General features: G+C 42.3%; 1 protein-coding gene across 1 annotated transcript in view; it reads right to left on the bottom strand.

Moving 5' to 3' along the window:
* The window catches only part of col4a4 (collagen, type IV, alpha 4), a 94204-nt gene that overhangs the window by 15106 nt on the left and 53533 nt on the right, over positions 1–25565 (bottom strand). Inside the window, exons 29-42 of the mRNA XM_067595725.1 lie at positions 23147–23296; positions 22848–23009; positions 22515–22682; positions 18447–18590; positions 16686–16793; positions 16262–16440; positions 13568–13631; positions 13402–13476; positions 13189–13296; positions 11750–11857; positions 3827–3898; positions 3559–3687; positions 3368–3475; positions 3133–3288 (exon numbers count right to left, since the gene is read on the bottom strand). Coding sequence (XP_067451826.1) covers positions 3133–3288; positions 3368–3475; positions 3559–3687; positions 3827–3898; positions 11750–11857; positions 13189–13296; positions 13402–13476; positions 13568–13631; positions 16262–16440; positions 16686–16793; positions 18447–18590; positions 22515–22682; positions 22848–23009; positions 23147–23296 — 1731 coding nt within the window. The remainder of the gene's footprint in view (positions 1–3132; positions 3289–3367; positions 3476–3558; positions 3688–3826; positions 3899–11749; positions 11858–13188; positions 13297–13401; positions 13477–13567; positions 13632–16261; positions 16441–16685; positions 16794–18446; positions 18591–22514; positions 22683–22847; positions 23010–23146; positions 23297–25565) is intronic.

Genomic DNA, 25565 nt, shown 5'->3' with positions numbered 1-25565 from the left:
AGTCATACAAAATATTGCAAACAGGAAAATAAGATAAAAAACAATATGACTTAATTTGCCTGTTAATTCCCACATTCCCAAACACACCATTAGCATTTGAGTGAACCTTTTTGTTTGCACTTACTTGGCCATTGTTGTGTCATCCTAACAGGTCTCCCAGCCCCCCCAATAAGAAAAACTGTGTTTTGTGAATAGAGCATCCAAGCTTATTTCACTGTTAATACAGTGTAAATGAGAAAAAACAACAATTAAATGTGATCCTTGCTCAGTAAATAAATACTGGTACTTGGGAATATATCAATAATAATAGTATTATTGAATTTTGGGGAAGTGTGTCTAAAATGATGCTCTGAACCAGATCCCAGCAATTTTGAGTGGCTGGTACTGTATTTTCAGATCCAAATATGGGAGGGACACAGACCCTACCTCAGGTTTGCCTTCAACGGCAGAACGTTCGAGTTCTGTATCCTCCCATTCATCATACTGCTGGACCCCCGCACGTTCGCAACATGCATGGACGAAGTCCCATGACCCCTCAGCAATGTCTCCATCGTCAATCACTTGGACAACTGGCTGTCATGTACCTGCTCAGAGGAGCAGTGCTGCAACAATGTGACCCGGCTCCTGCAGCACTTAGAGCACCTAGGCCTGCACCTCAACAGGAGGAAGAGCAGGCTCCAGCCCTCACAGTCCCTAACTCCTGGAAGACAGGCTGTCCTAAGGCTTGTCCCACTTATGTTCAGGGGCTTGGGTAACCTGGAAATTGTGCCTCTGCCTCTTGGGGTTGATGGCAGCCACAGTGCGCATTGTGCCCCTAGCTCTTCTGAACATGTGCCCAGTGCAGCTTTGCCTCCTGAGCCTTGGACTTTTCCCACAGAGAACTCTGCAAGCCATGGAGCTTGTGACACACAGACTGCAAGTAGCTCTCTGTTGGTGGGAGCAGCCAGACATCTTAACATGAGGCAATGCACTGGGGCCGGTGTTGCGTCACCAGGTGTTGTCATCTGACACTTCCTGGGTAGGCTGAGCTGTCCATGAGGGCAAAGGCATCAGCGGCCACTGGCATGGACCCTGGTTAGCACAGCACATCAATCTTCTGGAAATGCAGGCTATCTATCTAGCTCCTCTGCACTTCCTGCTACAGCTGAGGAACCACCATGTGCTGGTGAGAATAGACAGTACAGTAGTAGCAGCATATATAAACAGACAGGGGGGCCTGGGCTCCCCTCACTTTTGCAGATTGGCTCTGACAATATGGGAGTGGGCACATCCACAGTTCAATACCCTGAGGGCAATGCATGTGCTGGGTCAGGCAAACCTTGCAGCAGATCGGCTCTCCAGGGGGGACCCCTCCTCAGAAAATGGAGGCTGCATCCAGAGGTTGTAAGCAAGATCTGGTACCGCTTTGGTACAGCCATAGCCAATCTCTTAACATCCAGGGAGACAGCTCACTGTCCCTTCTTTTTCTCCATAAGGAGAGACATTCCTCCCCTAGGCACAGATACAATAGCACATCAGTGGCCACAGGGCCACCTGTATGCCTTTCTTCTCTTCATCCTCCTGCACTGACTCCTACAGAGAGTCCAGGTGGAAGAGTTGAGCCTCATCCTGGTGGCCCTCAGTTGGTCCCTGATGATCTGGTTCTCTGCAATAGCACCCTGCCTTCAAGGACACCCTTGGGAGCTCCCTGACCAGCGGGACCTCTTCTCCCAGGCCCACAGAACTCTTATTCATCCTTTTCTCCAAGGGCTCAGGGCTCAGGGCTCAATTTCTCACCGAGGGGTTACCCCAGTCTGTGGTTAGCACTCTGCAAGGAGCCAGGGCTTCATAAAGCATCAAGTTTTAATCATGGTTCAACTCGAGACAGGTGGATCCCCTCTCCTGCGTGGCCCATGACATCCTCCAGTTCCTACAGGGAATGTTGGATGTGGGCAAGTCTCCCTAAACTTTGAGGGGAATGGTGGCAACCATTAAGGCAGCCCGCACTGGGCCTTGGAGACTGGCAGAAGGTTGTTGCAACCTTATTTTTCAGTTTCTTAAAGGTACTCATAGGGTTACTCCCTACCACTGAAGGCCAGCTGTCCCCACATGGGATTTGGAAGTGGTGCTATCAGCCTTGCAGCATGAGCCATTCAAGCCGTTGGAAACAGTTGGGCTGGAGTGTGATGCTGGGGTGGTGCTGCACCTGAACCCTTCACTCCACCTTAAAGTCTGGTCCAAGTCCCACACACACCAGTCAGTGCCTTAATGGTGTATCTTCATCTGACACATGCCCACAGGACAATAGACCAGCTTTGTCTGTTACAAACCTAACTGCCTTGGGCAACCAATCTCCAAGACTAGGCTCTCTCAGTGGGTTATGGATGCAATCCAACAGGTGTATAAGAGGGTGGGCAGGCAGGCCAGCGCCAGTAGGGGTGTGTGCACATTCCGTGCAGGGCCTCGCTACCTCATGGGCCTCATGGCCTCTTGTTCAACCCGTCCACCTTTATCAGGTTCTACTACATAAATGTGGCAGCCAGCACCCCATTCACTGAGTCACTGATTCATTGAGTTTAGGCGTAATGCAGCAGGGCATGGCCTGACATACCATGCCTCTGTGACCACAGCTCTTACAAGAAATGACCTTGGCTTGAGTGATGTCTTTTTCTTTCAAAGCTAGCCTTCTACCCATTTACTGGGTGGAAGGTCACTATTGGCTGACCTTAGCATCTAGCGGGACCAGCTAAGCCTTGGTGGGATCTTGCACCTAGGCCATGGGTATGTATATAGTGTATATTTGTAAACAGTTAGCTTTTATCTGAGCACATGGATGAGCACTCTGGTGGCAGCTGCCATTCAAGAGCAATTTCAGGGTCCTGCAGGAGCAGCTGGGTCTGTTTGTGTGTCTTACAGAGTCCCCATACATATGGGATAGGTAGGGTGTAAAGGTAGTCTCTCTACTCAGAGAACTTGGGTTACACATGTAACCTTCCATTCTCAGTTGTAGCTGCAGTTCTCAGGTGTAGCTGTAGTGCAGGTGTAATTGTAGTGCAAGTGTAGCTGTGGTCTAGGTGTAGCAGGTGTGTGTGGGAGACTGATCTGGTCCAGTGCAGACCTGTCAGCAGAAACATGTTGGGATATCAGTCTCACCTTTCAACCCAGGATTTCCGGCTATGCCTGGCAGTCCTTTGGGCCCCAGAGACCCATTTTCTCCCTTCGGACCCTGGCACCCTGGGCCCCCATTGTCCCCATCATCTCCAGGTATGGGAGGGTTGAGACCTGGCTCCCCCATGTCACCAGGGCACCCTGAAACACCAGACCCCGGTCAGAGATGAGTCAGTGACATCTCTGTCAAACTATTCAGTGTGTTAAGCTAAAGTCTGACCTGGATCTCCATCTGGTCCAGGGCAACCGGGATCTCCAGGAAGTCCTGGGATTGGGCCTTTACAGTCTGGTCCTGGTCCACCTGGAGGTCCACAATCACCTGGTGGTCCTATAACAACATGTAAAGACCACAAATCCTCATGAACAGGACATTTACATCTGGAACCTGCTGAGAACTGCACTGCTACAGACCTTTGGGTCCTGGGGGGCCTTTAGGTCCTGGGGGCCCGGGCTGGGATGAACCACAGGGGCCTGGATGACCTGGAGGTCCCTTATCCCCTGGAAGACCTTGGCAACCTTGAGGACCTTGAACACCTAGACCTACAGAGACAGACAGACAGACATTATGAGGGTTTTTGTGATGCTGATGACTTGACAGAAATAAACACATACATAGACATAGACATAAAAGTCTAAAAATGATCTTTGAGATGTTTGTAAGTAGGCATATGAGTGTGACCTCTGGTCCCCATGTCTCCTTTCACTCCTTTCAGTCCATCCAGTCCATGAAGTCCCAGCGGTCCAGGAGGACCTGGTGCAACAAAATAATCTCTTGATGCTCACAAATCTCCACAACATAAAATATATACGCTAAACATTACAACAACGACCTGAAACTGTACATGTTTAGGTTCAGCTACAACAATAACCGTCGACATGTAGTTCTGTAACTATGAAACATGTTTGGTGTTGATGTTTGGGCAGCACTTGACATTCCAGCTCAATAATAACAGGGTAATAGTAGGGTAATATTTTGATAATTAAGAGGTAATAATAATATACATATACATACTTTAACGCAGGATCTTTGGAGTATGAATTTAGGTGTCTCCATCCAATTGGCTGGTTTGGTGGGTTCGACCTGGGGAGTGTCTGCTGCTGATTGGTCCCGACATAACACCCAACCTTTTAAAATGGCCCAGATTCCAGCAGTCTGGTAGCAGCGCTTTGTTCTGTCCTCGGCGTCCAAGCCCTTTTTGTATTTTGCACAACTTTTGTAAATAGAAATCTCACATTTATTTTCTTTGTGAATAGTGCTTAAGTTGTAGGGGTGAGCTTGTATTTTCTTTTGCACTGTTTTATCCTGTTTTTGTTTTATCCTTGGAAGTTTGGCTTAGTACATATAATACAATTAACAAGTAATAGCTTGGTATTAACAATGGGTATAACTAGGAAATATTAGAGACAGATCTGGAGACAGATGAAGGTTAGGTGATGTCAATCTGCTTAATGAACTGAGCTGAACTGCTTTTTTGTCAATTTCATGCAATTGACAGACTAAATAGCAGAATCTGGCCTGGCATCACTGTGTGACATGTTAGCTCAGTGCATAGCATGTCTGTCTTACAAACCTGAGGGTGCAGGTTCAATTCCACCCATTGCAGAGTTTAATGATGAATGATGATTTTTCAATTGTGTTCAGCTTCCAATTATGCAATCTAAATTCGCGTTCAGCAATCACACGCAATTTCTACAGAAATTGCATTTTCTAGTTAGATTTTAGAATAGTTGTTTATTGAATGAAGCATTTGTTAACTTTGTTAATTCTGCTAAGTTTAATAAACACTGTTATATCTTTAAAGAGAAGTTCTTTTGTCATCATTGTGTGTAACATATTGTGAAAAGTGGCTGATTGAAGGAGTCAGAGCTCGAATTCAACCTTCTTTGTTCATCCTTGAATGTTGATATCTCTCAGATATTAACATTCTAGGTGAACTCCTTTTATGAGATTACCTTGTTTGGTTATTGGTCCTGGTTTGCGGGTGGTGCCCCATATTTGTTAATTCATATTAATAATTCTATTAATTGTTATAATTAGTTAATTATCTTTGATAATTGATAATTATTGTGAATAATCAACTGTGTTCCTCCAACAGTTGGTGCCAGAATTATTGATTAATGTTAACAGTATCTTGATGTCATAATTCATAATTATCTATGATAATTATGAAACGCACACACACCAAACGCACTACTGCCCGTCTCAACACAGCCAATGACATTTTCTTCCCACATATTCTTGTCCTTAACATTCTTGCCTTTTCAGACTGTGTTGTTGCAATTAATCCCCTTCACATTAATTCCAGATTTATTCCAGGTTTCATAACAAAGCCAATTGTAAAAAACAGTATCATGTCACTCTAGCAATGAAAGATTTACAACCAGTCATACTTAACCTTATAAAAAGTTTAAGTACAAACTCAACTGCTGTACAGTTAAACTATGCACAAGTAAAGAATGTAAAGTATTGATTGTCAGTGACAGCAGGATATTATTTATCCTCATTAAAGGGATACTCCACCCAGAACATGATCCTACCTCATTTTCCTTCCTGTTTGGAGCCAGTAAACTCATTTTTTTAAATCCTTTTTTTTTCTTTATAAAGATGTGTGTCTTTGTAACTTCTTTGTAACTTCCACATGCTATTTTTTCTAACAATGAACAGAATCTTTAATCTTCAATCTTTAGAAAGAATAAACAATTCTAAAAATCTGGATGAGTTTATTGGGTCCAAAAGAGAGTGATAATGAGGTAGAATCATGATTTTTTTTGTTTGTTTTGTTTATTTGTCAGGGACGATGCAAAAAACATTGTAACAGGTTAAAATAACATGAAACAGATGTATTGCATATAGGATTTCTAGCCAAGGCTAATTTGTGATGCCTGTCCCAGGTGAGGCTTTTCTACTTAAAAATAGTCATAACATATCACTATCAGGAATATATTAGTTAAATTGAGCTCACAATAAATAGTAACATTCTCAATAACAACAGTATTTACATCACATAACATCAATTTACATGTGTTGTCTATGTGTGCACGTGTGTGTGTGTTTTCTTATTCATGGTAATGATGTGTTTATGTGCATAATGTTTATAGGTGTGTGTGTCCGTGTGCATGCATGCACGTAGTCCTAATGAGTATGTATGTATGTTTGTTTATCTGTATGTATCTGTTCCTCTATCTGTGTGTACAATTCCATGTGCATGTGTGTGTGCACAGGTGCATGATCATTGATTAATGATCACAGGATTGGTTTTGTTTCAGTCAGTGTTTCACCTTTTCATTAAACATTTTCAGATCAGTTTGTGTTTTTATTTCTGTTGGTAGGGCATTCCTAAAGTGTTTCCCTTTTACTGAAGGAGATGACTGACTGAAAATAGTTTTGTGCTGTGCCACCCTGCAGTTGCCATTTGCTGATCTGCTAGTGACGATTCTATTGGTGTTTATTCTTGTTTAAACTGGCCACAGTTCTGGCCAGTTTTGACCAGCTTGTACAGATTCATAACACTGATAACTCGTTATTTTTGTCTATATCGATATGTTCAAGTAATGGATATCTGACATAGATCCAGGGAAGGTGTCTTTTCGGTAATTCTCCAAACAGTGTTGTTGTTGCTCACCCGTGTCACTTGCCATTAGGACAGAGTGTTAGTGACTGTAGCTGTTTTAGTAGCACTGATGAGCGAAGTGACAATAGCTCATCATTTTATAGCTATCAATAACTATTGAATATTGGACCATCAGTCTTAAGTCTTAGTCTAGTCAATGAATTAGTCTTTTGTTATTTATGGTCACGCAAGTCATCAAATTTGAGACTGGAGTTTCACTCGAGTCAAATCATGTGACCCAAGTCCCCTACCTCTGCTAAATGAAGAACATCAGTTCCCAGTTATACAGTTATAGTATTCAGTCACCATCACAAAATAAACCAAGATAAGGTGTTTAGGACCCTGATGAAAAGCAGAGTGAGTTACACTTTTTTACAAAATTAATACATTCAGATGAAAAATTGATAGTGAATTGAAAATAATTTTATTAGCAATGTGACCAATTAGCAAACATGACAGGCAAATAGTGAATGCTAGCAGTAGCAGTTTATAGCCTAAACTCATCGGTCATAATTGAGAAATAAAAGTCTGTTGACTTGATTGACCAATTAGAATTAGACTTAAAATTATTGTAGACATTCATTGCGGTTATATATTTATACCATATTTTTGTGTGTCTCACAGACTTAATATTATTCTGCACATACTTCTACTGTCCACACTCTGTGTGATATGCACTGGACAAGGCCTAGGCCTATGGCCAGTGGATAATGAGACCCACAGTGTCATACTTAAGATACTCAAGGGGGGATTGGTTGTCCCTGTTGCGGAGAGGATGAAAAATCAACAGTCAGCTCTGGTCAGGGTACCGAGAAATAAGCAGCAGTATTCCTTAAGTGATGACAGAGAGTCCATTTTGTGTAACAGGAAATTCATGGTTTGCTATCCCAGAACTTGTTGAGAGAGAATTTGATGCCACTAAAGGTTCTAATGCACAAAAAGTAAACATCAGACTCAGGGAGAAGTACTCTGGGATGAGTAAGAAAGCTGTTCAACAAGCAGTGGATTTATCCAGACAGTGCCAGTTGCTGAGAGCAAAATTACCAAACAGGCTACCTTTGAAGCCAATTACAGCTGAACAGGTTCAGGAAAGACACCAAATAGACCTACTTGACATGACAGGATGGAAAGCTACACATGAGAGAACAATCTACAAAGCCTTTAATTTTCAGTAGTTTTGAGAAATGTTTTGTTTTCATTATTTCAAAGATTTAAAGACGTGTATGTATGTTCAAAATACGTATGCTGGCTTACAATATGCAGATATCTTTTATTTACATGGTTCAAACATAGCATATTATGAGGATAAATAATATCCAGTTGTTATAGACCTCTTGTTACTAAAGCAATACTTTGTGTTGTTTACCTGTAAATATTGTAATTGCTGAGCAAATTCATATGGAAGGGTTACTATGATTGTCTATAAAGCTTTCATTACAAAAGTGACATGACAATGTTATTGCCCATCCTGTGTTTTTTGGCACTTGTCTTTGTAGTAAAACCTTGAAGAAACCTGGAATAAATATGATTGGGATTTATTGCTTGTGTGCATACACAGTCTAAATATGCAAGAAAATAAAGGACAAGAATATGTGGGAAGAAAATGTCATTGGCTGATAAAGACATTTAGAGTTAGCAGCTGGTATAAGCTGCAGATTTTGATTATATCAGTGGTTTATTACATTTGAGGGAAGTTGCTACAATTTTGAAGACTGATGATTTTCGCCTTCTCGCAAACGTAACAAATCCCTGCAGACGTGATAGTTATTATGTTTACGTACATGGTAGGCAACTACTATTATGTTTGTGGGAAACTTATACAAATGGGATTATTACATCAAAAGATGCAGAATTGTATTACGTTCAAGGTTTATTACATTTTTGGGATGGTGTTATGTTTGCAGGTCTAACAGAGGTTATTATAGGGAAACATCTAAAGATGCAAAATGCATAACTACATGTTTCTACTTAATTTCATGTTGATATTAGATGAAACCAACACCAAGAGGTGTGATTACCTGGAGACACACCTGGTAGTTCATATAAGGATTTGCTTTGAAGTTTGATGAGTAAAGTATGTCTATATATATATAATTCTTGAACTTTTCATCAGCAGTATCACATGTTGTGTTAAGTTAAAATTGGTAGGGTTAGGTCTACCAGGTGTGTTTCCAGTTAATCTCTGTGTCCCTGGGTGTTGGTGTAATCCAACATCACCATGAAATGAAAAAGTAGAAATGTGTAATTATGCATTTGGCAGCACTGATTCATGGCTATTACACAGAAACTACCAGGAGTGTTTCCAGGTAATAAATCACAGTGTTAAAAGAATTTTTACAGTTTTATCTAAAAACAAAGGAATCTTTGGAACATGAGGGAGGAGTAACTTCAGCACATTGAAATGGTAATTACCAGATGTGACTTCCAAGAACTGTCATGTGATTTGGAAGGTCTTATGCTGGTAGTAGTCCATGACATTTTGAAAATATGAACCATTTTACCTAATTATTATGGGGTTATTACCACATTTATGTCACCATATTACCATTTTAAATAAAAATATGCTAAAACGTCATTATTAGCAGGTTACCATATTCACTGAAATGTTATTGTGCCATTACTTTATAATTCTGCCTCATTGTTCAGCACATAATTACCCCTTTGTTACAAAATGTAAGTCTAATATTAAAGCTGCAAGCAGCGATGATCGGGCCCTCGCACCCCAGCGCATGTTGAAGTGACGCTCAGTCGAAGGGCTTTTGTCAGTGACTTGTTGTGTAAAGTTTGAGGCAGATCCAACCGTGTACACTCAAGTTATATCAATTTCCTCTGTCATGGCGAAACATCAAAACTCAACGCCACGCCACGGCCAAACCATCATGATCATACACTAGTCTAGATGACACACACTGATTTTTAAGTCCTTACGATGGATTCTGTAGGAGGAGTTCTTTAAAATACAAGGTATGCGAAATGGCCAAGAAAAGGCGAAAATGTACCATTTTTTTCAAGATGGCCGACTTCCTGTTCGACTTACAATAAGGCTTCAAGAGGCTTTTTTGTGCGTGTTGACATTATACATGTGCCCTGTGAATTTCATCTTTCTACGTTAATCTGGAAGGCGGGGCTGCAATTTTGAAATTTTAAAGGGGGCGCTGTTGAGCCATTTTGCCACGCCCATTCAAAGCGACCACATAGGATTTTAGCTGACATCACTCTAGACATGTGTGTCAAGTTTCATGACTGTAGAGCAATCCCTTCTCCCTGAAAAACAGTATCATATTTCATGGCGAAGGATGTGTCGCCATGGTAACAGCATTCAGTTTTGGGTCATGAGCTGCCAAATGTAGCATCACCAAGGTCTTGTTTATTAGCTGACTTAATTTCAGGTGCATCAGCCAAATTTCCTAGGAGTAATTAGACAAAGTACGACGCATGATACTTCCTGTTGCCAGTAGGTGGCGCTATGACTTTCGCTAAATATGAGACTGAACATGTGTTCAGACCGGGACTCTTAACAAGCATATGAAATTTGGAAAAGATCAGACCACGTGGAGTCAAGTTATGAGGCATTGAAATTTCATGGCGTCACATCGAAATTCGCCGCGTCGCCATGGCAACACCTTTCAACGAAGGGTCACCAACTTCATAATATAAGATCTCCAAGGTCTTGAGGCTATTCTCAGTAAATTTCAGCTGGATTCGATCACCGTGCTGCCCACAGGGCGTCAGAGCGTAAAACATGTAACTTCCTGTTGCCAGGAGGTGGCGCTATGACTCATATCCTGTATTGTCACATGGACCCGTTCAGGGCGGGACTCTTATGAAGCACAAAAGGTTTGGCTCTCTTAGGATCATGTATGCCGGAGTTATAGCCGTTTCATTTTTCATGGCGAAGGATCGAAATTCGCCGCCCAGCCACGCCCCCTAGGAAAGACTAATGAGAATTGTTTTAGCAACTTTTAATCTCCTATGCCTGTAGATGATACGGACCGAATTTGAAAGTCCTGGGGTCAAATCTCTAGGAGGAGTTCGTTAAAGTATGCGGGCTGGAAATGACAAAATCGGTGCAAAATTTCAACTTTGATACAAAATGGCCGACTTCCTGTTGGAGTTAGGCTATGTGTCCTTGAGACTTTTTGGTGCGTCTGGTCATGATACATATGCATACCGAATTTCGTTCTCCTACGACAATCTGTATCGAGGGGCTCAATTTTCTTGACTTTCCAGGTGGCGCTGTCGAGCCATTTTGTCCCGCTTTATTTCGAGACCCATAAAATATCGAAATTTTCGCCAGTCCTGACATCTGTGCAAATTTTCATGAGTTTTCGTGCATGTTTAGGCCCTCAAAAATGCGTTTGTTTCGGAGGAATAATAATAATAATAATTCCTTCAGTTTCAATAGGGCTTCGCACCGGTCGGTGCTCGGGCCCTAATAACTCCTTCAGTTTCAATAGGGCTTCGCACCGGTCGGTGCTCGGGCCCTAATTACCAAGTTATATCCATTGCTGATACCAAGCTATTACTTGTTAGTTACCATTATATTACATTATTATTACCTAGTTATGAAAATATTACCCCACTATTACCTTGTTATTACCAAGCTGGAATGTAAAGTATAACCAGTATTTGTTCTGTTCATGTTTAATCTTCAGACATCATGTCCTCTTAGTTGTGTATGACTTTGGTTAACCAACCAGGCAGCGTGTAAACCTACCGATCAACATGAGGCTGATCTGTCATTCAACATTCTTCTGATAACAGTTTATCAGTAACATTTTAAAACACTAAAACCAGACTTGAGGATGTAGCTAGCAGCAAGAAAACACCATCTGCACCTGGTGTCAACCTAAGATCTGCTTCTAATCACTTCTGATCACATGTCCAGTCTAACCTTAAGGTGCAGCTGAAGCATTTCTCTCTACCACACAGCCTTCTCTGCATGCTGAGCTAATGAGCAGGACATGCTGCAGGTCTGTTACAGCTCTCACCTCTGAGTCCCAGGCAGCCCTGCGCTCCTGGAGGACCATCAGCACCGGCCTCACCAGGAACACCTGCAGGACCTGGCCGACCTCTGGGACCTGTGGGGCCCATCACACCTGATGGACAGACAGCCAGGTGGAAAGACAGACAGGATTAGGGTTGTAATTAATAATGACAATAACAACAACAATAATAATAATAATAATAATAATAATAATAATAATACAAAAAAATTTATTGATATAGCTAAAATTATTTCAAAAATATAAAATACAACAAAAGATAATAAAACAAATAGTGAAATCAATAAAAAGTCTAAAATAGTGACTTTTTAAAAGTGCCTTAAAAGAAGACAACATGTTAGCTTCCCTGATCTCTGGCAGGTCATTCCACAGTTGAGTGACCCGAACAGAAAAGGCTCCATCACCTTTAGTCACATTTATTCTTTAGATTTGACTGAGGAATGACCCACCCCAAGATCTCAGGTTCGTAGCAGGTCAGGAGGTCAGATATAGTATATAAAGGAGCTAACCAGCTACAAGCCTTAAGAGTGATCATTAACATATTTAAATCCAATCTGAGATGGACTGGGAACCACTGAAGTGTGATGTGTTCCCTCCTGTTGGAGCTGTTGATGAGTCAGTTAAAACACCACCTGAATGGAATCAGTGAACTCTAGTCTCTAACTGGCTGGATGTTGGTGAATTTCACAGACTGATCTCTGAATGAGGTGGGATCACTGTAAGACAACACGTAAAGTCCTGACCCTCCTGACCCCCCTGACCCTTCCAATTTTAACTCCGTTCTGACCACTTTACAGGATGAATGTTATAGCCTGGCTATATCGCAAATCTGTCTGCTGTTTTGTTCCTGTGTTTTGTGGGCCTGTGTTTCTGTGAGAGGGTGTGGTCTGTGCCTGCAGGATCTTTGGAGTATGTGTTTAGGTGTCTCCGTCTGGCTGGTTCAGTTGGTTCGGACTGGGGAGTGTCTGCTGCTGATTGGTCCAGACATATCACCCTGCCTGTTAAAATGGCCATGATTCCAACAGTCTGGTAGCAGCAATTTGTTCTCTTCTCGGTCTGTTCTCACAACTTTTGTAAATTAAAAATCTAGCATTTATTTTCTTTGTGAATCGCACTTAAGGGGTGAGCTGAAATTTTCTTTTGCAATGTTTTCTCCTGTTTTTGTTTTATCCTAGGCAGTTTGGTTCAGTACATGTCTTTGTTTGTTGATTTGTTTCACCTGATTAATCAGCCCTTCTTGTGGACATAGATTCCTTTGTTTGTTGCTTTGGCCTTCGTTCACCCTGAACACTATTGCTTCAGTTTATATTCAGTTGTTTTCACTTTTGTAAATATATAAATAAACTGTTTTACATTTAATGCAACGTTTGTGTTGTGACTTTGGTTTGGGGTATAAAGACTGAGGTCCAGATGGGTGTCTGTACCTGATGGACCCATGTCTCCCTGGTGGCCTAGATCTCCTTTGCATCCTTTCTCCCCCTGAGCCCCAACGAAACCTGGGCGTCCCGGATCCCCCCGAGGTCCAGATGGGCCTGAGAGAGGAAACAGGAACAAACAATGTTCATTGCCACATCTGTTTCTGTAAGAGATACCAGACTCTCTTACTGTTACAAAATAATCCAGAACCAGAAAGTCACCTGGGGGCCCTGAGTGTCCAGGAGGCCCCCTGTCCCCGGCTGGACCAGGACAACTCACAGACTGTCCTTTATCACCTGAAGCATGAACACAAAGTTAACAGCAGTGAGAGCAAAGCATCACTGTCTCTCTGTTGGAGAGATGCTGAAATGAATGTTTCTGTCTCACCTTTGGGTCCAGGACATCCTTGGTGTCCGGGCTCACCGAACTTACCAGGACATCCCAGGCCACCCTGCAGCCACAGACACATAGAGATCAACATTTCTAAACATGAAAGGTTGTTAAAACCTCAAAGTTAAAGCTACATTCAGCACTTATACAGGTGCGGCGAGCAGCTTCATTTCAGGGTTGGATTGTTTTATCTGGGACTTTTTTCTTGAGGTGTCTCTCTGTTAGTGTCTGTACCTGTTTGGTGATTTCCTGGCACCAAACCAACAGGTTTGCACCAAGATGTTTAACCTTTTCCACTCAGCTGCTGAACTACAGTGACTACCTGCATAAATTGCCAGAAAGCAAACCTCCCAAAGTTTCTAGAGAAAGTGTCAGAAACACTCCAGCTGCTACAGAGCAGAATCTCTTTGAAGTCAGTAAAAATTTAAACATTTTCGTCTAAAATAAAAATGTCTTTTCAGTGTAAATAACTGCCTGTGTGTTTGTCTGCAGAAGAGGAGGGCAGTGTGGGGCTGTAAACTAAACATCAGTGAATACCTGCCTCACATATGGAGAAGACAGCACACAGTCTGATTCATGAAAAGGTCCGTGCAGATTTTCAAGTAGGACATTTCGAGACTTTATATTTCTGTAAACATGAAGTCTTCCAACTAATGACAAAACCACAAGAAAGACAGAGAGAGATGACTAGTGGACGCTGGTGTCCCAACAAGTTAATAAGGTTAAATGTAGTTCAGATGTATTAATTATCCTTTTTATTTATTGTTTTGCTGGATGCTTAATATTTGTGGTGTCTTGAAATTGAAACTGGTACCTTCAAACACTCTTTGCTCTTTTAGTTCCCAAACACCCCCTGTTCTTTTAGTTCCCAAACACCTCCTGTTCTTTTAGTTCCCAAACAAACTGTGTTCTTTTAGTTCCCAAACAAACCGTGTTCTTTTAGTTCCCAAAAACCTCCTGTTCTTTTAGTTCCCAAACAAACCGTGTTCTTTTAGTTCCCAAACACCTCCTGTTCTTTTAGTTCCCAAACAAACTGTGTTCTTTTAGTTCCCAAACAAACCCTGTTCTTTTAGTTCCCAAACAAACCGTGTTCTTTTAGTTCCCAAACAAACTGTGTTCTTTTAGTTCCCAAACAAACCGTGTTCTTTTAGTTCCCAAACACCTCCTGTTCTTTTAGTTCCCAAACAAACTCTGTTCTTTTAGTTCCCAAACAAACCGTGTTCTTTTAGTTCCCAAACAAACTGTGTTCTTTTAGTTCCCAAACACCCCGTTCTTCTAGTTCCCAAACAAACCGTGCTCTTTTAGTTCCCAAACACCCCCTGTTCTTTTAGTTCCCAAACAAACTGTGCTCTTTTAGTTCTCAAACACCCCCTGTTCTTTTAGTTCCCAAACAAACCCTGTTCTTTTAGTTCCCAAACAAACTGTGCTCTTTTAGTTCCCAAACACCCCCTGTTCTTTTAGTTCCCAAACAAACCATGTTCTTTTAGTTCCCAAACAAACTGTGCTCTTTTAGTTCTCAAACACCCCCTGTTCTTTTAGTTCCCAAACAAACCATGTTCTTTTAGTTCCCAAACAAACTGTACTCTTTTAGTTCTCAAACACCTCCTGTTCTTTTAGTTCCCAAACAAACCCTGTTCTTTTAGTTCTCAAACAAACCATGTTCTTCTAGTTCCCAAACAAACTGTACTCTTTTAGTTCTCAAACACCCCCTGTTCTTTTAGTTCCCAAACAAACCCTGTTCTTTTAGTTCCCAAACACCTCCTGTTCTTTTAGTTCCCAAACAAACTGTGCTCTTTTAGTTCCCAAACACCCCCTGTTCTTTTAGTTCCCAAACACCTCCTGTTCTTTTAGTTCCCAAACACCCCCTGTTCTTTTAGTTCCCAAACACCTCCTGTTCTTTTAGTTCCCAAACAAACTGTGTTCTTTTAGTTCCCAAACAAACCGTGTTCTTTTAGTCCCCAAACAAACTGTACTCTTTTAGTTCTCAAACACCCCCTGTTCTTTTAGTTCCCAAACAAACCGTGTTCTTTTAGTTCCCAAACAAACCATGTTCTTTTAGTTCCCAAACAAACTGTGTTCTTTTAGTTCCCAAACAAACCATGTTCTTTTAGTTCCCAAACAAACCGTGTTCTTTTAGTTCCCAAACAAACCATGTTCTTTTAGTTCCCAAACAAACCATGTTCTTTTAGTTCCCAAACAAACCGTGTTCTTTTAGTTCCCAAACACCTCCTGTTCTTTTAGTTACCAAACAAACTGTGCTCTTTTAGTTCCCAAACACCCCCTGTTCTTTTAGTTCTCAAGCACTCTCGAGCACTTGCCCGGTGCCTGTCAGCTCAGGATGTTCTCAGACTGATGTTAGATGTTAAAGACTCTTCTGTTACTTTAAAACTTAACAGTCAGTTATTTAGACTGAAAACACATCTTTATCTCAGACAAAATGTTTAAACTTCTTGACTTCAAAGATTTTCTGCTCGGTTTTTCTAGCAGCTGAAGTGTTTCTGACATTTTCACCAGAAACTTTGGGAGGTTTCCTTTCTGGCAGTTTATGCAGGTAGTCACTGTGGTTCTGGAGCTGAGTGGAAGAGGTTAAAGGCAGTGAGAAGAGCTCATGTGATTGGTTGTTATTGAAGCTTGCTGTGACGGCCCTTAGATTTCTTCATGTGTTCTGGATGACTGTGAAATTGATCTTACAGGATCTCCTGTCTCGCCAGGGAAGCCGATAAGTCCTGGAGGTCCTAGACGTCCAGCTGATCCAGGAGGCCCCGGTTTGCCGTAGGACCCAGAGGGTCCTGGGGGTCCAACGATGCCTGGGGGCCCGCTGACGCCCGTACAGCCTGGCTTACCAGCAGCACCGAGCAAACCTTTATTTCCTGCAGAGACAGCAGCTTTTTGATGTTGGAAAGCTTCACACTGCAGGAGGAGTCACAGCAGAGCACCATGGGAAATCAGGGTCAACAGACACAGTTTGTTTCCTTTCCCACGGTACCTGAATGTAGCACTGCACTTGAATGCAGCTGCACTGTACCTGAATGCAGTACTGAACCCTTTAACTTCCTGTCTGACACCACATCCTGACAGATGGTCTCTATGTTAACAGAGTCATGGTGGCACTGACCTCGGGGTCCGGGGAAGCCATTGAGGCCGGGAGGGCCCTGTTTTCCTTTCTCGCCTTTGATGGGGACACACCGGGTGTCTCCTGGAGGCCCCGGTTCCCCTCTACAGCCTGCAGGGACACACGGAGACTTTCAACTAGATGTTCAGCACACTGCAGTGGTGATACTGTTGTTATGTACAGTTATAAACTAATGTTGTTATAAATGAATGTTGTTGAATTGAAAAAGGAGGTTGGGATTCTCAGTGGAGTGCTAAACCCAAAATCAGTGAGCATGTTCCAAAAAATATGAATAGGAAACATATATCAAATTTCCAACTCAAGGAGAACAAAATACTAACATTTCACTCGTCTATTCAGGTCACGTCAAAATAGAAAAACACTTGCTTGTTTCGGCACAGATCCTTCTTTAGAGCGTTTGAAGTATACAGGTTAAATCCAGTCATATAAGGACAGAGTTAATACACAGCTGAGAGTTGGACCCAATTATTTAGGAGCCAATCACTGTTCTTATCCCATGGTTCTAGATACAGGGACCTATCACATGTATGTGGTTAAATCTGATTTCAACCCCATTACATACAACATAAAGATTCGGCACAGTTGATTAAGTTCCTCAAATGAAGTGGCCATCGTGATTGTATTTGTTCACTTTTAGATCGGAGCAACTTGAAATTGAGAAAACTGAATTGGAAAAAAGAGGGTGCACTTCAAAGATGGGATTCTCAATGGAGTGGGAAACCCAAGATCTGAACGTCATGATGCCTACATGAGGAGGTGATGATGAAGAAACTGGAACAGAGAGAATTTTTTTGGATATACACACTCAATACTATGACACCAAATGGACTTAATGATGACTACAGCTTAAAATGCTTTTAAAACTAGGACTGTTTGTAATCTGTCCCTTTATTGCCATCTAGTGTAGGTTCATAATAGTGTATCAATTATGACCAGAAACAGTGTTTTATGAATCTTCATGTTGTATGTAATGGGGTTTAAATCAGATTTAACTACATACATGTGATAGGTCCCTGTATCTAGAACCATGGGATAGGAAAAGTGATTGGTTCCTAAATGATTGGGTCCAACTCTCAGCTGTGTATTAACTCTGTCCTTATATAACTGGATTGAACCTGTATACTTCAAACGCTCTGAAGAACGTTCTGTGCCAAAACACGTAAGCGTTTTTCTTTTTGTGATGTGAGTCAAATAAACAAGTGAAATGTTAGTATTTTGTCCTCCTTGAGTTGTAAATTTGAGATGTGCTAACTTTCCTTTTTTTCTCATTAATGTTGTTATATCCTAATGTTGTTATAAATAGTGATATATACTAATGTTATAAGCTGTTATGTACTAATGTTGTTATAAACTAATTTTGCCACTAACCTGCAGTAATACTGTAGTAGTACTACAGTAAGTAGTAGTAATACTGCCATACTACTACAGTACAGTACTACAGTAACCTGCAGTAATGCTGTAGTACTATAGTAAGCAGTAATAATACTGCAGTGCTACAGTAACCTGCAATACTGTAGTAGTATTACAGTAACCTGCAGTTAATACTGTAGTAGTACTATAGTAACATTATTAATACTATAGTATTACTACAGTAACCTGCTATAATACTGCAATTGTACTATAGTAACCAGTAGTAATAGTGTAGTACTAACAAAACCTGCGGTAATACTGTAGTAGTGCTATAGTAACCTGCAGTAATACTGCAGTCGAGTACTACAGTAACTAGTATCACTCAGTGTTTACCTTTCTGTCCTTTCAGCCCTTCACATCCTGCGGCTCCATCCCGTCCTTGGAACCCTCTCTCCCCCCTCCCGCCTGGGACTCCAGGGGCCCCACTCCTTCCTGGGGCCCCTGGACCTCCGTTCCTGCCTGTAGGCCCCATCAGACCTGGAACACACCGTGAGTACAGTGAGTTTAGTGAGTAAGGTGTAGTAGAGTGTAGTATTAGTGCAGTGTAGTACAGTGTTGTACAGTATAATCGAGTGTAGTACGCTGTAGTACGGTGTAGTGCAGTGTAGTAGAGTATGGTATGGTGCAATGTAGTGTTGTGTAGTATGGTGTAGTGTAGTGTAGTACAGTAAGTACAGTGTAATATGGTGTCGTACTGTGCAGTGCTGTGTAGAACTGTGTAATGTAGTGTAGTACGGTGTAGTGGGGTGTAGTACAGTGAGTACTGTTTAGTGTGGTGTAGTACAGTGCAGTACGGTGTAGTGGGGTGTAGTACAGTGAGTACTGTTTGGTGTGGTGTAGTACAGTGCAGTACGGCGTAGTGGGGTATAGTACAGTGAGTACAGTGTAGAGCAGTGTAGTGTAGTGTAGTACGGCGTAGTGGGGTATAGTACAGTGTAGAGCAGTGTAGTACAGCATAGTGGGGTGTAATACAGTAAGTACAGTGTAGTGCAGTGTAGTGCAGTGTAGTGCGGCCTAGTGGGGTGTGATACAGTGAGTGCAGTGTAGTGCAGTGTAGTGCAGTGTAGTACGGCCTAGTGGGGTGTGATACAGTGAGTACAGTGTAGTGCAGTGTAGAGCAGTGTAGTACGACATAGTGGGGTGTGATACAGTGAGTACAGTGTAGTGCAGTGTAGTGCAGTGTAGTACGGAATAGTGGGGTGTAATACAGTAAGTACAGTGTAGTGCAGTGTAGTGCAGTGTAGTACGGCCTAGTGGGGTGTGATACAGTGAGTACAGTGTAGTGCAGTGTAGAGCAGTGTAGTATGGCCTAGTGGGGTGTAATACAGTAAGTACAGTGTAGTGCAGTGTAGTGCAGTGTAGTGGGGTGTAATACAGTAAGTACAGTGTAGTGCAGTGTAGTGCAGTGTAGTGCGGCCTAGTGGGGTGTAATACAGTAAGTACAGTGTAGTGCAGTGTAGTGCAGTGTAGTGGGGTGTAATACAGTAAGTACAGTGTAGTGCAGTGTAGTGCAGTGTAGTGCGGCCTAGTGGGGTGTAATACAGTAAGTACAGTGTAGTGCAGTGTAGTGCAGTGTAGTGGGGTGTAATACAGTAAGTACAGTGTAGTGCAGTGTAGTGCAGTGTAGTACGGCCTAGTGGGGTGTGATACAGTGAGTACAGTGTAGTGCAGTGTAGAGCAGTGTAGTATGGCCTAGTGGGGTGTAATACAGTAAGTACAGTGTAGTGCAGTGTAGTGCAGTGTAGTGGGGTGTAATACAGTAAGTACAGTGTAGTGCAGTGTAGTGCAGTGTAGTGCGGCCTAGTGGGGTGTGATACAGTGAGTGCAGTGTAGTGCAGTGTAGTGCAGTGTAGTACGGCATAGTGGGGTGTAATACAGTAAGTACAGTGTAGTGCAGTGTAGTGCAGTGTAGTACAGCCTAGTGGGGTGTGATACAGTGAGTACAGTGTAGTGCAGTGTAGTGCAGTGTAGTGGGGTGTAATACAGTAAGTACAGTGTAGTGCAGTGTAGTGCAGTGTAGTGCGGCCTAGTGGGGTGTGATACAGTGAGTGCAGTGTAGTGCAGTGTAGTGCAGTGTAGTACGGCATAGTGGGGTGTAATACAGTAAGTACAGTGTAGTGCAGTGTAGTGCAGTGTAGTACAGCCTAGTGGGGTGTGATACAGTGAGTACAGTGTAGTGCAGTGTAGAGCAGTGTAGTACGGCCTAGTGGGGTGTAATACAGTAAGTACAGTGTAGTGCAGTGTAGTGCGGCCTAGTGGGGTGTGATACAGTGAGTACAGTGTAGTGCAGTGTAGAGCAGTGTAGTACAGCATAGTGGGGTGTGATACAGTGAGTAGAGTGTAGTGCAGTGTAGTACGGAATAGTGGGGTGTAATACAGTAAGTACAGTGTAGTGCAGTGTAGTGCAGTGTAGTACGGCCTAGTGGGGTGTGATACAGTGAGTACAGTGTAGTGCAGTGTAGAGCAGTGTAGTATGGCCTAGTGGGGTGTAATACAGTAAGTACAGTGTAGTGCAGTGTAGTGCAGTGTAGTGGGGTGTAATACAGTAAGTACAGTGTAGTGCAGTGTAGTGCAGTGTAGTGCGGCCTAGTGGGGTGTAATACAGTAAGTACAGTGTAGTGCAGTGTAGTGCAGTGTAGTGGGGTGTAATACAGTAAGTACAGTGTAGTGCAGTGTAGTGCAGTGTAGTGCGGCCTAGTGGGGTGTAATACAGTAAGTACAGTGTAGTGCAGTGTAGTGCAGTGTAGTGGGGTGTAATACAGTAAGTACAGTGTAGTGCAGTGTAGTGCAGTGTAGTGCGGCCTAGTGGGGTGTGATACAGTGAGTGCAGTGTAGTGCAGTGTAGTACGGCATAGTGGGGTGTAATACAGTAAGTACAGTGTAGTACAGTGTAGTGCAGTGTAGTGTAGTGTAGTGCGGCCTAGTGGGGTGTAATACAGTAAGTACAGTGTAGTGCAGTGTAGTGCAGTGTAGTACAGCCTAGTGGGGTGTGATACAGTGAGTACAGTGTAGTGCAGTGTAGAGCAGTGTAGTACGGCCTAGTGGGGTGTAATACAGTAAGTACAGTGTAGTGCAGTGTAGTGCGGCCTAGTGGGGTGTGATACAGTGAGTACAGTGTAGTGCAGTGTAGAGCAGTGTAGTACAGCATAGTGGGGTGTGATACAGTGAGTACAGTGTAGTGCAGTGTAGTACGGCCTAGTGGGGTGTGATACAGTGAGTGCAGTGTAGTGCAGTGTAGTACGGCCTAGTGGGGTGTGATACAGTGAGTACAGTGTAGTGCAGTGTAGTACGGCCTAGTGGGGTGTGATACAGTGAGTACAGTGTAGTGCAGTGTAGTACGGCCTAGTGGGGTGTGATACAGTGAGTGCAGTGTAGTGCAGTGTAGTACAGCATAGTGGGGTGTGATACAGTGAGTACAGTGTAGAGCAGTGTAGTACAGCATAGTGGGGTGTGATACAGTGAGTAGAGTGTAGTGCAGTGTAGTACGGCCTAGTGGGGTGTGATACAGTGAGTACAGTGTAGTGCAGTGTAGAGCAGTGTAGTACGACATAGTGGGGTGTGATACAGTGAGTACAGTGTAGTGCAGTGTAGTATGGCGTAGTGGTGTATAGTATAGTGAGTACTGTTCAGTGTGGTGTAGTATAGTGTAGTACGGCGTAGTGGAGTGTAGTACAGTGAGTACTGTTTAGTGTGGTGTACTACAGTGTAGTGGGGTATAGTACAGTGAGTACAGTGTAGAACAGTGTAGTGTAATGTAGTATGGTGTAGTGGGGTATAGTACAGTGTAGAGCAGTGTAGTACAGCATAGTGGGGTGTAATACAGTGAGTGCAGTGTAGGGCAGTGTCGTATGGCATAGTGGGGTGTGATACAGTGAGTACGGTGTGGTGCAGTGTAGCATGGTGTAGTATGGCATAGTAGGATGTAATGCAGTGAGTACAGTGAGTACAGTGTAGTGCAGTGTAGTACGACATAGTGGGGTGTGATACAGTGAGTGCAGTGTAGTACAACATAGTGGGGTGTGATACAGTGAGTGCAGTGTAGTGCAGTGTAGTACAACATAGTGGACTGCGATACAGTGAGTGCAGTGTAGTGCAGTGTAGTAGGGTGTAGTGGGGTATAGTACAGTGAGTATAGTGTAATGCAGTGTAGTACGACATAGTGGGGTGTGATACAGTGAGTTCAGTGTAGTGCAATGTAGTGCGGTATAGTACGGTGTAGTGCAGTGTAGTGCAGTGTAGTACGACATAGTGGGGTGTAATACAGTGAGTAAAGTGTAGTGCAGTGTAGTGTGGTGTAGTACAGCATAGTGGGGTGTGATACCGTGAGTACAGTGTAGTACAGTGTAGTGCAGTGTAGTGCGGTGTAGGATGGTGTGGTACAGTAAGTGCAATGGAGCTCACCTTTCTCACCGTCTGGCCCTGGCAGTCCAGAGTCTCCCACGGAGCCAGAGGGGCCCTGAAGTCCTGTGTACCCAGGAAACCCCGGAGAGCCCGGTTTACCAGCAGGGCCTTGGGGGCCAAAACCTGGAGGGCCTGGCTCCCCCTTGTCACCCTTCTCCCCCACAAACCCTGAGCAGGAACAAGTCACAAAACTTCTTCTAGAAAGTTTTACTGAAGACTATTACATACAAGTATTCAGATGTAGTGAAGTGAAGTGAAGTGAATCAGAATCCGTTTTGTATGTTTGTAGTATGTTTCTGTATACGAGGAGCACCTTTAGGAGTCAGAGTTTACCTGGGCGTCCAATGGGTCCCGGGGGGCCAGAGAGACCCTTGGAACCAGGTTTTCCTGCATCACAGCGGTCTGGTGTGGGCCCTGGGGGACCAGGTATGCCTGGGGCCCCATCCTGTCCTCTCTGGCCCTTGGCCCCAGGGCCTCCAGGCAGACCTAGGACTCCTGGACAATTACAGCAAATAATTTAAGTTGTGCTTCTTTTGTTTGATCTTTAAGGATCTTTGAATTAAATTAAATGAAATTACAGAAATAGACTCTGAACAAGTTCACAGACGTGAGACATGAGTTCAATAATTCACCTGGGAATCCTTCATTGCCGGGGGGGCCAGGGACCCCTTTAGGTCCCTGAGAGCCCATTGACCCTGGGAAGCCGATGGGTCCAGAGGGCCCAACATCAGAGTCTCCAGCTGGTCCCCTCAATCCAGGAGAACCTGGTAGCCCAGGAGAGCCTGGTGTACACAGGGTCAAACATACTGTCAATCTTTTTATCAACCTAGGTCTATAAGGTTATATAATAGGTGTTTAAGGTTATTTAATGGGTTAATAATGTTATTTAATACGTCTGTAATGTTACATAATAGGTCTATAAGGTTATATAAGGTCATAAAATAGTTCTATAAGATTATACAATAGGTCCATAATGTAATTTAATAGGTCTATATGGTCTATAACATTATTGACTGGTCAGAATGTGTTGGTGAAGTGATTATAACAGTATTTCAATTTCAATTAGTATAATATCAGAACAGAAGCTGCGTGAATGTGAAAAAACATGTTACTGCAATATTTTTTTCATCCAGAACACAGAGCTGGAAACGCATCAAGTCAGTTGCACTGTTACACAATTTTCCATGATGTGGGATTTTTATTATGTAACAAGCTAATTATTCCAAATCATGTTTTGATAAAATATGTGTTAAATTACACAGTTGGGTTCTAATTTATATCAATAAATCAGATTACAGACCAACAGAATATATATTATGTAGATACATGTATATACTGTAGGAGGACAGCTTGTTTGTTTTGAACTTTTCTGAACTAATATTTTTATTAGAGAAAAGAAGACAGTTTTCCTCTTTTCAGAAATATCATCTCCTCCAGATGGCTAACTAAATTATCACCTGAACTAAAAGCATAAATGACCTTTGTGTTCATTTGAACCAGAGAAATAGGACCAAATGACTCCACACAAACAGGACCTCTGGACTGTTAAGACATGAAAGTCTTTTTTAACACTGAAGAGTCTGGATTCTTTCATGAACTGCATTCAAACTGTTTAACATTTTTGCATTTACTACAACTATTAGCCAAATTATATTTTGATAGTTAAATTAGACAAGGAGCCATATTGAATGTTTTTATATTATGAAGTAAGAGTTATGTTGAAAATTTAATCAAGTCACTACCAAAAATGTTATGTTTTCAGTCACCTAATTGTTACTTTAATTTTTATTTCGCTACGGTACTCGATTGTTTGATAAGTCAGATTAATGAAGGTTGAATATCTATATATCATGAGATGAGCATTAATTTGAATGTCTAATGTTTGGTATGTTTTCCTGAAAGGTTTGACAATATGCTGCTGTCTACAATGTTGACAGGAAGGATTTAATCAGCCATAGTGACCTGAAGTGTGTGTGATTATGTGGGTAAACTTGAAATAAGCCACTCCTTTCCAAAGTTACAAGCTGCCATCTCAAGTCAAGGTATCAGCCACACCTTAGAAGTCCCAAAGAAAATTAATATTCATTAGAACTTTGGCATGAAAAACATTTCAACACACCCAAGACTTCAGAAACCAATAAAAAGCCAAAAGGCATCTCCCGTGCCTTTAGGCTGGCCCTCAACAGGTTCTTGAACTCTTTATTTACCTTGAGTTTTCTTTAGACGTCTGTTATAAATCTCATTTTTCTACCTAAAGCATGTACGCATTTTAATTCTTTATTGTAAAGTTCAGTCATTTTTGCTTTTACAATTTTTAACAAGAAACCTTGCATTTTAACGTGTAGTATTTTCCTTTTGAAATTTATCCGACCAAAGTAATTACTCCAGCCAACTTAAGAGTTGGAGCAGCCAGAGTAAATTTCAGCAACGATCATACAAAGCTAAGAAAGCCTTGATTCAACACCAGCTTATGTTGCTTTAAAACAGAGAGAGAGCAACACATTGGACGGGATCTCTAGTTGTCTACCAAAAGCCAGACATGGACTGAAATAACACCTGGAAAGCCACCCAGGCCCTACAACCAAATCAGTCAATCAATCAATCAATCAATCACTAGCTTGGAGACAGACTCTTTTCACAGCATTGCCTGAGAGCTCAGCTGACATCGAAGACTTCACAGCACAGTCTGAAACAAACCACTGCATTCATCAAGACTCATCCATAGCACAGCCCAAGCCAAGCTGCACCAGTTATCCAAGCCTTCACTGCTGCAGCTAACTACAGCGACCAATGCAACGCCGGACCTGCCGAGACGACATCTCTGCAGTGACAAATCTTCAGCACAGTAAGGCATAACATGGTTTTGTGATCAAGGTTGATGTCAGATAAAATAAAATAATAAATATTTCATTCGATAAGCTGAAGCCTTCTTAGCATTTCCCTTTGCTATAACATTAAGTTAGGTTCAAGTCACACACTTTGAGCCACTAACCCAGTGATTTAAAGTTCCTAATCTCACTTAAAGGCCTTATTATTCTTTTGTCTTATTAT

This window comes from Thunnus thynnus, chromosome 7 (assembly GCF_963924715.1).
Source record: "Thunnus thynnus chromosome 7, fThuThy2.1, whole genome shotgun sequence".
Lineage (NCBI taxonomy): Eukaryota > Metazoa > Chordata > Actinopteri > Scombriformes > Scombridae > Thunnus > Thunnus thynnus.
The sequence above is the reverse complement of the archived record's forward strand: the minus strand, read 5'-3'. Positions and strand labels throughout refer to the sequence as shown.